The sequence below is a fragment of the Neodiprion virginianus genome, chromosome 5 (assembly GCF_021901495.1).
Source record: "Neodiprion virginianus isolate iyNeoVirg1 chromosome 5, iyNeoVirg1.1, whole genome shotgun sequence".
NCBI lineage: Eukaryota > Metazoa > Arthropoda > Insecta > Hymenoptera > Diprionidae > Neodiprion > Neodiprion virginianus.
Window position 1 is genome coordinate 19,991,080 of NC_060881.1, and position 15,796 is coordinate 20,006,875.

The following is a 15,796-nucleotide window of genomic DNA, read 5'->3' on the forward strand; positions in this document are numbered from 1 at the left end:
CGGATTGGCGGTCCCAAGGCTCCCGGCCCCCAATGGCCAGGCGTCTCTCGCCTCCAATGGGACTCTGGTATCCGGGGAAACCGGCACGCCGCTCGAACTCTTCGTCTTCCGCGCAGCGGGGCGAGGCGGCGGGGGAAAAACGGGCGTCTCCGAACGCCCGAGGGACGGAAGCCTGAATTTGAACGGTCGCCCCGTCGGGAACGGCGACTCAGTCCCGCTGTGAACGCAGCAAGGAACACACCAGACTCCTTCTGCCTTCCTCGTTCGCTTGGCCCGTTCGACCTCAGTACGACCTGCCACCCCCGTTCGGTTGTTTATTTTTGTTTCTTTTATCCGAGTAGTCGTGTGCCTGTCGTCAGTGTCGCGAAGCCCCCTCTGTGATTGTGCGTAACGAGTTGCGTCGCTCTTTCGATTCGGTTCCGTAGATTTTCTCAAACGCTTCTTGAAGATCTCCCTGGATTTTAGACCCCGAAGAACACTGTTCGTACTGAATTTTAGGATAAGTTCAATTTATGCGTCGTATAACTCGAGTGATTCGAAGAATCATTCGACGATTATCAGGTTCAGAAATTTTCGGTGATTAATCGATCTTGATGAACTGCGATCGACGATCTCGAGGAACGCGGTGAATCGGTTTCAATGTCGGCTTACCGACAACGAGTCAATTTTCACCCTTAAGCTCAGCGACAGTAAACTAATATCGCTTTCAGCAATTGGCGCACGGTTTTGAGTGCCGAGTTAATGAGTTTATCTCGGAGAACAGTGACGGTAATTGCTCAAGAGGCTTTTACAGCGTTACAAGTTGGTGAATAAACATCGTGTTCGGTAATTTAGACAATTCTCAGCGTCAGGTTGACGATCGAATGCTGAATTAGAGTCGATTCTTACCCCGAAGACCGGTACTGATAATTGCCGAAGAAGCTTCCGCAGGGCGACATTGTGAATAAACAATCGTGTTTGGCAATTCACGCGGTTTGCAATGCCAGATGTTAATAGAGTGCAGAATCAATTTTTACTCCGAGGAAAAGTGACGGTATAATACCCGAAGATTTACAAACACTGTGCTGAGCATAAGTTTTGGACAGATTTGGACCCTGAAGAGGAAGCTGTGAGAGAAGTGAAGAGAAGTGAACGGATCAAATATCGAAGAAGTGTTAAAAAATATTGAGTAAATTCTCGCCCCGAAGAAGATTGTGAGTAATTTCTTTGGAGTTATAAACACCGTGTCGAGTAAAATTTTGGATAAACGTCGACCCCGGAAGAACAATCTGTGAAGAGTATAAAGACAAGTGAAGAGACAGTATCAAAGTGCGCGATCAACAATGCGCGAATAACTGATCGGATGCCGAAAAGTGAAACCCCGCATTTCGAACAACAGGAACATTCCCGTTCGCCAACAATGCCAATTAGTTCGATAATTTAGTGCCGAGGACCCAGCGAGGCTGAAGAAACAAATCGCGAAGATGATGAACGCGTTCCTCGAGGGTGTGCCGTCGCACCCTCACCACCTGGCGAATCTCGGCATAAAACTTTCGCCGGGCGGAACGTCCGACGGTTCGGGGGTTCAGCCGGCGGCGGGCGAGGCGCCGCAGCAACAGCACTTCCACCCCCAGAGCTACGGTCACCACGGTCACGGGGGGCCTGGTCACATGGGCCCCCACATGGGGCATCACATGGGTCACGCGGGGTACGCGGCCCGGGATTTCCTCCTGCGGCGGGATCACGACGCCTTCGGCGGTGCGACGAACCCGCCGACGCCGGAAGGCGCGGGTCTGGGCCTCTTTCCGCCGCTGCATCACGACGCCGGGGCCCCGGCGATGCAGCAGTTCCCCCACCCCCACTCCCAGCACCCCCTAGCCGGCGGGCACTACGCCTCGCACTACCCCCAGGACTCGCGACTGGCCCCGCACCACCAGTATCTCGGTGGGCCTCACCTTCCACCCGCTATCCACCACCAACAACATCCGGTAGCGCACACCGTACACCCCCACGGTGCCTTCCTGAGGTATATGCGCGGTGGCGCCACCCAACGGCAGGAGATGTCGTGCATGTGGGTGGACCAGGACGCACCCGGGCCCCGAAAGCTCTGCGGCAAGCTCTTCAACTCCCTACACGACATCGTCACCCACCTTACCGTCGAACACGTCGGGGGACCCGAGTGCACCACCCACGCCTGCTTCTGGCAGGGATGCTCTCGAAACGGGAGGGCCTTCAAGGCCAAGTACAAGCTCGTCAACCACATCAGGGTTCACACCGGTGAGAAACCGTTCTCTTGCCCCTTTCCTGGATGCGGCAAGGTGTTCGCGAGGTCCGAGAATCTCAAGATACACAAACGCACGCACACCGGTAAGTTCGCGACGACGCTATTTCGGATTACATTTTTAGGAAACTGCTCCGTCGCGAGGGTCATTTTATTTATTTATTTTTTTTATTTCAAGTGAAAACTTCTTCAGCACGGGAGTGATTTGAAACTCGACGAAACGAAATGAAACGAATAATTATTCCACTCCCGACACTAAGGGTTCTCCTTATTTTCTCGCAGTTTAGTTACCGAAGGTTTCATTTCTACCACGTGTGAACTGCGCGCAGGTTTTTTTTCGTATGAACACTGGCAGTATTATTTCAATGGATCTTACACGTAGCTTCTTCGTAATACCGTGTCTGTTCAACGCTTACCTATATTGCACCTACCAGTATCTTATAACTAAATTTCCGAATCTATAAAACTATAGTTTTTTATGGTTTTTGTAGAGTAACATGTTGGTCTGAAAGTTAGCCAGGTCGAAGTTCGCGCAACGTTCAGTTTTCAGGGATAATTTTTACGCGTCGACGTCATGACGTACTACTTGTCAAAATTCAGTAACATCGTCGTGGAGTAAATGTTTCACTTGTATTTTTCAAAATCGAAACTCTTTCGGTCATTAGAAGTTTTCAGGGATGTTTCGTTACCTTAACGTTTATATTAACTTCAATCTAGTGTTCAAAATTTACATAACCGCAAACGTAAGTTGAGAAAATAAATCATTTATTTTCAACATTGATCATAACTTTGAAAGGGCAGAGTTTACGAAATGTGAATACTATACGCATGCTGTGTTACGTGGGTTACTGAATTTCAAGCAACTCTAACGCGAAGAGACGAGTTTTAAGAAGATACATAGTTACAATGACGTTATGAGATCGGAATTCGTTACCTTGATTTAACGATCGAATGCATTTCTAAGAAAACCCGTTATTTCGCACTTCATGGGATTATCTGGAATTTAATAATTCGCAAGATAGTAAAACTTACTAATACATATTTAGAAAACTCAGTTCCGTTCAAGTTATTCTAAAATAATAATATCTAGTGATTTCTGTGTCACTATTTTGTGATTTCAACGTTACTTGCACGACTTCGATCTCAGTATAAATGTTTAACGTACTACATTCTTGTGTCAAAATTTTGATTCGTCAAGTTTGATCGGAAACTTTGAAATAGCCGCTTAAAACTAATTGGGAATCTTGATAACAAGTACCTACTTGAGAAGGATGAATTGAATTCACCGATAAGTTAGCCTGAGGCTATATTATAGAACATTGCATTGACCTCTAATCGTTTTTTTTGTCATCGCAACTCATGCAGCGTTAGTGCAAATTTGAGTTTTTAATCAAGCCATTGGTACATTAAAATTTTGCACACCTTAAACGCCTTCGGGGTAATTTTGAACTTTCGGAAACTTCGCCAATGTTGACACTGGCACGATTGAAATCGTTGTTTTTGTCCTTCTTCAGTTCGAAATTCAAACGATCCGCCGCCTTCGGGTCCGTCCAGCCCATTCGCTTTACGATGACAAGAATTTTTAGACGTTTTTTGATCGCGGCCAGCTTTTCGTTCGTCACGATCCTCGCCTCTTTTGGTCGGCAATTAAGAAATTACGTGGCCGTATATCCTCGAGTTTTATGTCCTCTGAACTACTACAAACCTGCACGTCGCATCTTCCTTGGGACATTGTATTTACATATTTAAGCCACGCCAAAGATACAAAACTTATGCGAGCTATTTCGAGGGCCTTTCTCAAAAATCAAAAATCGAAAAACTTTCTATCCTTTGATACAATTTGGTCATATAGTCCTCCGATTTTTTGTTTCAATTGTACGTATTCGGATACAATGTTTTTTATCGATAGCGAAACTTTGAAGAGTTGCGCAATATAATTATCAAACGCATAAATGATGAAGCATCTCACTTCCAGCAGCCCGTGTCTAAAACTTCCAGGGTATATTATGGAACAAAAATGATTAAAACAAAAACGGCTGAGGAATTAATATTTGAAATAAGTGCCTAACCTTGCGAAAGGCTCACACAATTTTTCGCGTTGATCTCTGATTAATTAATATTCATGTTTAAGCATTACATATCTAATAAAAATGAAAAGAAAAGGTGATAATCATAATAATAATTCGCTCGACAGTCAAAGAATTCTAAATATCACCTGGTATTATAACCGAAAAACATTATCTTTCATCGTCAGATTGAAACGGACGTTAATGTTTTAATCACGAAAAATTTGAACACCGGTTTCAAACTACGTGAATCACGATTTCAAGATAATTAATGCCGAAGCAAAAATTACGGGGATCTTCATTTATTTTTCTAACCGAAAAATTAACATCGCCGTGCGTGGATATTTCGACTCTCCTTTTCTCCGTTCCGTCGGGTGACTAGCGATGTTGTTCAGGTATCTGCTTCGCGATGATAGTTCCACAAGGTTTGAGTTACTCTTCGTTGCAGTTGAACATTCGTGAAGTAAGAATAAAATGATGCAGGTTTTTTTGAAATCTTTCTTCCTGTCGCTTTTAGAATTTTTCGCAAAGCCATCGAGTCACAAGAATCTTTTAAAAGTCGTACAAAAAATTTCGTAATTACATACAAACACACAGTAAAAAAATGTGCACGTTTTACATTTGCCAAATCAAACTGGTCTTTTTTTTACCACTTCGATGCTGATTCGCTTGAATGAAATTTCTTGGAAATTAATGCCAGTTTTCTTGACTCTCTTATCTTCATTCTCATCGACTTGCGATTTGGACCGAATGTTCTTGGCACTATTTGCTTACTTTATCAACTGTTAACTGAAAGGTTGAACGCTTCAACAGGCTTGTTGTTGAAAAGAAAACTGCCAGCATGACTCTTGTATACATCAGTCGATGTGGCATTATAATTCAAAAGTCAGTTTGAAATGAAAATAAACATCGGTACCGATTATTCGTTTGTGTGATTGTATTAATCTACTTCAGTCATGCTGATCCGGATTTATATGGATGAGTAAACGCCGTGAGAAATATATTACGCACAACTCTTTTCAGGTGTTGACATTAGATACTTTTCAACGGTTAATTCGACGGAGGAAATAATTAAAACTGGATAATTATAGCTCTTGAATTCAGATAGCGAAGTACAATTAATCATGTGACCTAAAATCAAATACCATTTTTTTTTATAATAGTGTCAGCTTTCGTTATCGTTTTTCTCTAAAAGCTATTATAATATATATCGAGCCGAATGTTTTACAGAAATTTCAATACCGCCGCTGCTATATTTATTTTGTGATATAAATCATGCCTGGAAATCGACGAATTTCTCGCCAAAGATTGCGCTATCTGATATTGTGTAGCTTTTACTTCTCGTCAATTAGTTGATGAATTTCTTTATTGCGTTATTTAATTTGACAGTTTATTTAAGTCATAGAATTAAAAAAAAAAAAAAAACACATCGGCATACAGCATATGATAATGAGTAAAAAACTGTGAAAAAGAGTCTGTATGCTTTGAAATATTTCTGAACAATTTTTTGTTTACATGTACTAAACGATTTGAAATAAGCAGCCATGGAGACGTTTGAGCCCTTAATATACGATGATTTGTTTGAAAACACAAGAATTATTTACATATCGTCTGTGTACAATTTCAAGTCGCTTGAGTGAGCGGCTGTTTACCTGGAAAATAAATAAACAAGAAAATAGGCACAGCACACGCACACAAATAACGGGTTTTTGGGGAGTGGCTAATCGCCGAGCATCGAGCCTTGCAGCATGGAACAAGGGGTGAATCGATTCGTGAGTATCGAGGGTTGTTTATGAATCTCAATTCGGGTGTACGTATAGCATATATACATGCACATACTCATTTCGTTCGTTGTCCTGCGTTTTCTTCTCTCCTTTTTTACCGCCCCGTCGCACGATGTTGCGCAGCCCTCGATCACTGCGCCCCCTGCATAAATCCACCCCCTAAATTCTGGATCGTGAGGCATCGAACAGGGCGAGGTTATAAACACCCACCGAAGGTACTGTGCGTGACCCAGACATGGAAGGTGCACAGGATCAGAAATAGTATATTTTTTACGCTGAGAGAAATTTTTCGTTCCGGTTACCGTTCAGTCCTTAATATTTTCATTTCTTACCGCAATCGAAAAATATAGTTCTAGGTACAAAATGAAAATCAGTTTTCCAGCTGTTACAAGAAACTCTAGTATCCGTTACTATTCTTTCTCATTACGATCACTGTTACTATATTTTCTTGTAACTGTTGCGAAAATTTAATGCTTGTGCAACAACAAATTGATGTTGAAGCCTTGTTTAGCTAAAAAAGTATAGTAAACCGAAAAAACTGATTTTGCGTCGCAATTACCAAAAAAGGATCGACAATAGCGCAAAATGGTTACGAGTACCTTGTTTTTCGTAATTCCAACGATATTCAAACAGTTTTTTTTTTAACGATACCTGTTTTACTGAATTTTTCTAGTTACTATAACAAATGAAATTTTTCTCAGTGTACAAGGAGACAATCTCGGTCTTTTTTAAATCACCATTGCCTCTTCGGTGACGATTTTTCGCATAACAAGAGTGTGTCAGGCTTCTTTTCACGAAGCACGAAATTGAGGTTAGGGTCGCCTAATGTGAGTTTTGCTTGTAACATCGCATGCGCACAGTACAGAAAAGATTAGTTTTAACAAGCCTAGGAGTTGAAAGTGATCTTTTCTGTACTCGGCGCATGCGCATTCCCAGACTGACTCTACCGTCATAGAAACGGATACTTTGTGTACGAAAAAACGCGTGAAACATGGTCGCGTTATATAAACAAAACTTCATCACCCGTGATATGCTGACGGAATTAGAAAACAATCTACCTGTATGGGTGATGCCTAATGTTTCATTATCCTAATTACACACTGCTGTACCGTTGGACGCATTGCATTATTTATCTTTTTCTTTTTGCACATCCCTATTTCCGGTTCTCATTTTTCTGTGACGGACGCGGTTGTGATTAAATATGATTAATTGTTATATTGTCAAGGCTTTCTTTCTTTTAGTTCTCTTAGTTGTTTGTTCTCATTTTTGATCGGCTGAGGTTGAAGAAAAAAGCGGATGTGTTAAATTGGGTTTATTCTTTTATCTCCTCATTTTCTTCCTTCTCATCTTCTTGTCATTCTCTTCTATTCAATTGATCATTAAAAATTCCATACTGATTACAATCATCGCAATGCTCAAGATTCAATAACGTAATAGTGTATTTAAAAAGCCCGAACAAGCTTCTGCATTTTTCTTCATATTGCATCGTCTCTGGTATTTTGAAATTTTTATTTTCAATACAAAACCTCATGCAATGTCACAAAAATCGAAATATCTATTTTCATTCAAAGTGAAGACAGTCTATAATGTTCCGAAACGTACCGTCAACTAAAATGAGTGACAAAGTTATTTTGTAGATTTTTATTGCCAGTGGAGCATGTTTTTCGGAAAACCTCGCGTTGTAATCTCTGTTTTCGTCTACATATATTAGGGAATTAGTCCTCTCCAAATGTCACTTGGATGTCAAATACAAACAGTATCATCATTGCTTTGAGCAATTGATTCAAGATATCCAGTTTTTTGCACCTGGACTATTCTTTCAAGATTGCCAAATTCAAGTGCATTGTTTCGCGTTTCCTATTCCTATGTCGCTCAATCCAATTTTTAATCCAAGCCATATATTCCGTCATTAAAATTAGCCGCTTTCAACTCTTAGATTAAAATACCTTCGATTATATTTCATTTCATTATCCAATTATTATAAATTTTTTTAGTTCATATTTTGATATTCGTTTCATTCTTTTTTTTTTTGTTTATTCCTTATCGCATGCAACTATTCAAAATACGCATTTACTGTTCTTTCTGATAAAAATGTTTACGACCATGCCAAAAATTTCATAAATAACAACAAGAAAATAAGCAATCTATCTCTTTATCTCACGTTTCTATTCAAAATGAATTCTCTCTCTCTCTCTCTCTCTCCATTCGGTGTTTAGAGGGGCACAGAATTCTAGTGCTGGCGAAGCTGCACGCGCCCCCAAACGAATCTAATCCCCATAGATGGAGCAAGCGCGAGAACTAGCAACCCATTAAAGCAAAGTGATACTCGGGCTCTCACACATGTGAGCGCATAAATTCATAAACTCACACACACGCGCGCACACATGCATACGAAAGAAACACAGGCGCAAAAAATAAAAAAAAAACTACGACGACGACGACGACAAAGTTTCCTTCGCCCCATTTCGGGGGTCGAGTGCCGCCGCAACACGTCATCCGCTGCATATGCCGAACGAAGGGGGGAAACGAGGGGTGGGATTGGTCGATTTGACAATGGGATTCACCCCAGCGTGTCTCCCATTGGTCCCAGGGATTCTCCGCTCGGGGTGCCGGAGCGAATACTGCGCTGGAGATGATCCTGATAGGGGATGAGCGGCCCCTTAGACCGGCCACCCTTACGACGGGCCGACGGCCACGGGGGTGTGAGAATGAGCGTTAACCGGAGGCTCGGCTATACTGTTTTGCCCCGTCAACGGGCACGCCGATCCCGGATCATCCTTAAAGAGGGAGCCGGAGAGAGGGACGATTTTTATGCTTCATTCTACGGTCGAGCACAGAGTGTTCCGTTTTCATCGAAATGGCGCGAGAGCTTCGATTGATTGTACAGCATTGTTGATGTGTCTATTTTTGTCTTCCTTTTTCTCTCGCAATATCAGCAGATTGCACGAATTGACGGAAAAAAGCTTCTTTCTAATTGCGAAACATTGAGTGTAGGAATATTTTTATAATTTTTCAATGCAAAGTTCGAATATCGCCGTAAAACATATCTAGCATCGCTGGTTTTCTTCGTGAATGAATCTCTCCGAGGCTTTGTAACTTTTCCTCTTCACTCGAAGCGAGACTTCGAATGGAGCACGAATCGCACCTTGTATTTTAAGCTTTGTTCAAAGTCTCTAGCTCAATCCGTTCCCGAGTTACGGTTTATCAAAAAATGCTAGATAACCGAACCCGAAATATATTTCAAGCATCTCTTGATTGCTCGTAACTGCGGAATGAAGCGAGCTAGAGTCTAGAAAAAAAATTTAAAATATTGCGTAAATCGGATCCTTCGTTCCGAGCATGGTTTTAAGTCTCTATATAGCTCATTCCATTCTGAAATTACTTGCAATCAAAATATGCTGGCAATGAATTTTCGCTCCAATTATCGAGCATTTTTTATTGAACGACGACTCGGTAACGGAGTATGCTAGACGCTCAAAACAAAGCTGAAAATTTAGCTTGAGATTCCCGCTACATTTTTTCCCCGTAGCGAATACCTATAACCTTTAACCTCGCCGAAGTGCCATTACCGTCTCGTACGTCGTAACCGGTATATATATATATATATATATTTATATGCGCGTGTGTGTGTGTGTGTGTACAGTACGCACCTAAGATATTTGAACGCGCAATATCATGAGGCTGAGTGGAGGCTTGTGTTCACCACGGGGTGCCAAGTGCGCGGTTTTTACTCTCAAGACGAGTTTCAGGGGGTTGAGAAAAGGGAAAATATAACAATAACGACAGTGCTAATCGTATACTTTACGCGGATTATTAGAAAATTCGTAAAAATATTTCAGTGTCGAGCCAGTCGACGAGTGGATGTAGAATTCTAAATTCCATTTGTTCTTTTTTTTAACAATAAAGGAGCGCAAAACCGTGGAACAATTATTTTCATCCGATCATGCATCGCCGAGGTTTCTTATTTTGGAATCTGTCGAATGGGAATAGACGCTAAAATTCTCTTAATTCGCAGAGTATCGAAGAGGTATTTCAAGGTAGGCGGATATATAAAATACGTGTAGGTACAGGTACGATCGATGCATACATTTTTATAACCACGTTATAGGTTTATAACGTCTCCACGCTACCAGATCGTTTTCGCGCTGCATTTTTGCTCCACTGCGCGCTCTGTTGCACTTCCAGTAGGCATTAAAAATCACCGCCGCACCGCCGTCGTAAATTATTTTTCACGTACAACCAACGCCTACGCAAATGCTGCCAGCATATCCGTATTCTTACGGCTGCGGTAACGATAATAAAAAATCAACCATCCGTTATAATGTATCGAAGCGAGAATGAAAAAATCAAATTCCGACTCCGTTAATGACTGCGTAATTTCAATCTAACTTGTTTATATTTCTGTTTGACATTCTGTCGAGTATTTTCAACTTTCGTAGATGCTTTGAACAGGGGTAAAATTTATATATTCTTATAGGTGAATCACAGAATCTTTGCTGCAGAGTTATGTGCGTACATACATCTACATATGTATTCGTCTCTGCTTATATCTGGTAGGCGTCAGGCTGTCTACTAAAATGGTGCCCGAGGCGAAATACTAACGCAAACTCGTTGTGGGACGGGAAGCCCCAGCCGAATGTTTGAGGCCCTTGGATATACAAGGTTGCAGCATTTCTATTCGGGTTAAAAGAGACTCCGAGCCGAGATACCGTGCTACACTGACCCCGTAGGGCTTCGACATCTTCATCGAGTCCCAATTAGGACCGCAGTCCAAGTCCAATTTAATTACATCACGATACTCGCTCGCTCCCTGAGCTAGAAAAACCCCGGAAGGGTTTCAACTAATTTCTCGACTTTAAGACGGGAGAGGAAAACGTAATAAGGAAAAAAGAATGAGGGAGGGGGGGAACTAGACTGTAGAGTAAAGGGAGAATAATGAATTGCTGTGGCTTTGTTTTCACCCGCTTTGGTTGAAAATACTTAATTATTATATCGGTACTTCTCAATTTTTCTACACATTGATTTTCTCATAATTTTATAGATTATCAGGCCTTCGTTACGATGAATTTCGTTGAGAATCAGGAATCAAAAAATTCACTGTTGTTTTCAAGCATCGAAGCATTCGAGTATCTGGTATATCTGAATAAATCAACCCGAGTATTTTTCACTTTTTCTAGTATCAAAGTATAAAAAAAATTCAGTATCAGTTGACCATTCAGGTTTTTCAGCAGGTCGGCTAAATTACTTCAATATATAGTATCACTAAAGTATTTTCTAGTATCCAAGCTCAAAAAAATTAGTATTGTGAAAATAAATTTGATTTAAAAGAGTTTTAAATCCGAGCTCACATCTTTCTCTATCAAAATATTACACCTAAAGAACTTATTATCACAAGTTTATGCGTTTCCAATCAGTCTTTCAATTCTCTCTCTGTGATACTTCGATCCTGAAAAAATTTTCCAAGTTTATACTTCACCATAATAAGTAGTAAAAGCAAAGCTATCGTGTTTCGTACTCTAATTATGCCGTAAATGCGCTGTCAGTTCGAAGACGTGAGTGAAAAAACTTACCTAAGAACAAGACGAAAAAAATAAACAAACTAGACGAGGGAGAAATAGCTGAAGGTGTATAAATAAAACGTGATCAAAAATAAATACGAGAAAATAAAAACATGGTAATTATAGTTTTATTCAAGTAGTCAAATATTTTTAAATGATAATTAGAATAGAAGGCGAAAAAAAAAAAGAAAAGAAAAGGAGGACCAAGTTCTTGCATCGCGGCTTTTTATCACGCACGTACGAGCGTACGTTGCACACGCATACTTATACACGGCGTATGCATACATACAGGGTTCCGGAAATGAGGTGTTGATACAGTTAATGGCGCGTCACGTTTACCGTCAATGAACTGACAGTCTGTGACAGCTGGGTTGTTGGCTGACTGCACAATCGCGTTGACGCAACAACCCGTCGATGCGGTATAAAATCGGTTGGAAACCCCGACTTAACGCTGAAACGTGAGACTGTGATAACAGCCGAAAGTCAAACTGCTTCGCTGGAGAATAGAATGAGAAAATAAAGCGTGTAAGAAAGGTTGAAAATTAAACGAAATAAGCGCTGGCAATTCTGATGATTTTCACTTGCTGTTTTCAATTTTAACAAATTTGTCAATTTGTGATACTAGTTGAACAACCGTTTGGAAAATGTTCTTTATTCTTTTTTTTTTGGTGATAAACGAATCCAAGAAAAACTTGTCGGGTCGGGAAAAATAATTTTCTTTCAATGTGGCGCGACGCAAGGTTTTTGAAAAAAATAGGTTGATTTCATTACTTTTCAATGTATCGCTAGGTGAGAAAAAGTTGAAATTACAAATTAAACGTTGATACGGCAATTTAAGTGTTAAAATGACAAAAATGTGAGTCATATTCACTAACAGAAATGTAACAAATAACACAAATATAAAGTGGATGACCTGCTGGGACGTTGTATTTAGTTAACCGTTTTTAACACCGCACTTAACAAATTTTTGTATAAAATTATTCACCGAAAGATTAGCAGAGAATTTCTCGGACCGGTGTAGTAAACAGGTGAATATTTGAAAAAAATAATTCAAACCTGTGTTGAAAATTCCATGCAATTTTCGGATCTCAACGGTGTTAAGGTGCGGCACTCAGGGTCTTAGAAGTATCTCGGTATAGGTGTTTGTATGTGTACTTGAAGCGTAACTTGCGGTAACTACGTAGAGACGTAAACTGACAGGAGAGATAGTTTACTTGAAAGTGACGAGCTGTACCCAGCGTAGATATTATAAGCGGTCGTGGTTTCAACCGCGGCGAGATCTCGTTCACCGGATAATAACCAGAAATGTTTGGTTTTTTAGTTGCCAGTATTTTTCCGAGCTTTTCCCGACTGGCTAAGAGCTCTGTAGGTATTTATACACACGCGGACCGAGACCCGCGTCACCGCTGATTCGTTGAAAAAAAATCTTGCATCTCCGTTACAGCTTACTATTTCAGCAATTGAGGTACCTAAGGAAATTTTCCGAGTATAAACTCACGGCGCGAGACGAAGCTTAACATTTTTTTAAACACTTTTACCAATCGACTCGAAATTTTTTTTGCCCTTTGATGTATCGTTTCTTTACTTTTTAAGAAAAGATTTCAGAATGCCCGATGGGATTATCCTCCAATGCGGAACTTTTTTAATCGGTTTTTAACTTCTGAAAGCCTTCCACACGAGTCATTCAATTTGTCAAAAATTCCGAGATCAAATTCCGTTGACTTTCAGAGTAAAAATATAGTTTTCTTTTGATACAGAAGCGTAACTGATAAAGACGAAGGCATCGAAGGAACCGTTCTAATTCGAATAGAATTTTTTCTCGTGTTCTTGGTCTTGGGCAGGAATCCATCTTGTTTGTGGACTGAGTATCTAATTTAGCAATCTCACAGCCACGCCTCCGGTAGATCATTAGATGATCGGAGGTTGCGAGGAGTGATTAATAAGCTGGAACTGACCACACAGGAGAAAACGGTACAATAATTATCATGGACATATTCTGTGCGCATGCGTGTGCGTGTGTGTCTATGTGTGAGTCAAAGGCACGAGGAAAACAGAGCGGAGACAGTGACGCCGAGTCCCGCAGACACCGGGTTGTTTTTCTCTATTTTTCGTCCTCTTTTGGGTGGGGGATGGAATTTTTGGTCGACCCAAGGTGCCGAGTCACGCGGGCTCAATAAATACCAATCGATTCGAACCCCGTCTCCAGACTATTAACGGCTAAACGTCGACTAACCAAATTAACCGTGACTAAAACGCGTTTAAAGCTTCGATCATTGTTTGGACTCTTTTTGTGTGTATACATGATTCCTCGAGCCTACATTTCTCTCCCGCATGTGGAAATCTTTTAGTTCAATTTTTTACATGCGATTCCGAATGCTGGGAAAAAAATGTCCGAAGTTCTATTCACAAGTTCTCTGAGCCACGGACGAAAAAATATTGAAAATATAGCAAGCTATTAGTGATACCGATTGGTATCTTATCAAGATTCAATCCGTTTGTGCAGTCGTAAGAAAAATCGAAAAAGAAATCGATTGAAACCGATTATGTTAAAGTGGCTAGGTCATTGATTTCAATTTTGTGCAAAATTTTACGAGACTGGCTAACAACGATAGAAGAGAAAGGATCGATTGAAAAAATTAAAAATCGAGTAGAACCGGTTGACAGTAAATCGGCATGTTCGATAGCACTGCAAAATTTCGTTAGTCCCATAGCTGAAATAAAAAAAAAAAAAATGCGATCGCGGGACTCAAAATCGGTGAGAACCGGTTACGATTAAATCGGTATTGATTAAAATTCCTCAGAAATGTATGTGTCCTGGTTGTGAAAAAAAAGAAAATCGTTTGAAAACTGTCGAATCCGGTAGGAAAAATCGGTTACTGTTGAATCGGTATTAATTATACAAATTCTACTTAATGGGATAAAATTTAAAAACCCACAGAGAAAAGGATCCAGAGAAGGTAAGTTCGACGTGGTAAAATCGGAAGTAATGGGAATTGAAAAACTTGAAACCGTGAATGTATAGTATACCCAACACCTAAGCGCACGTTTATTACCATGGATAAACATTTTCCATGGTGCACAATGGCTGTGGCGGTGGTGAGGTAACTTGATATATCTAGACGGGGGTAAATCATACCCACTTGAAGTTGCAGAGGGGTAGAGGAATTCGCTGGGAGCCTGCGGAGAACGGTAGCTTGTCGGTAGCTGTCGTCCTGTGCCAGGAGTCGTCGCACAATGACGATCATTGAGAAAATATCAAGTGTCCTGAAACATTATACTTTTATGCTATTTAAACGCGCGTTTATACATGCACAATCTACACGTACAAATGCGAGTCCCCGAACACTACGTTTTTCGAGCTCCTCCGTTGAATGAATTCCCAGATTTTCCAATCTGTTTGATGGGTTCTTAGCCTCTGCAGAGTTCGATATTTTTCACTTCTGTATCATATAATTTTCATAACTTAACCTAACCTGATCTTAATCTCCCGCCTCAACCACACTGAGAAAAATTTCATTCGTTATAGTGACTAGAAAAATTCAGTAAATTTTCGCAACAGTTATACAAGAAAATATAGTAACAGTGATGGTAATGAGAAAGAATAGTAACGGATACTAGACTTTCCGGTGACAGCTAGAAAACTAATTTTCATTTTGTACCTAGAACTATATTTTTCGATTGTGGTAAAAATGTAAATAATTAAGGACTGAGCGGTAACCGGAATTAAAAATTTCTCTCAGCGCATACTCCAAAATAGGAATCCATCAACGCGATTCGTTGTGAAAACTGCAAATAGTCTGCTTTTATTGACAAACGTTGAAGGGTAACTTTCGACTGACTGACTTGAAGTCTGTCCAATATTCGTTCGGGTTTTCCTCTATTCCTTTCTTCTCTTTCGGTAAGCACAAAGATAACATGTTGATCTTTGGCAAATTGACGGTACGATTTTTGCATAATTATCCCGAAAGAAGATAGCACTGCGGCATAAAAAGAAAAGAAGAAAAGTAAGACAATACGATCTCGGTCATTGTTTTCAATTTGCGAACACGATCGATCCGACAGTTTTATGAAACACGAATAAAAAGGCGTACAACTTGCACCGGAACGAACATCTCAGTCAACGAAATG

The 15,796-nt window shown here is 40.6% G+C and overlaps 1 protein-coding gene across 1 annotated transcript in view; it reads left to right on the plus strand.

Moving 5' to 3' along the window:
* The first annotated feature begins 232 nt into the window (after positions 1–232).
* Positions 233–15,796, plus strand: part of LOC124305167 (pair-rule protein odd-paired-like) — a 31,687-nt gene continuing 16,123 nt past the window's right edge. The window contains exon 1 of the mRNA XM_046764271.1: positions 233–2,346. Within this exon, the coding sequence (XP_046620227.1) occupies positions 1,464–2,346 (883 nt within the window). The 5' untranslated portion in view covers positions 233–1,463. The remainder of the gene's footprint in view (positions 2,347–15,796) is intronic.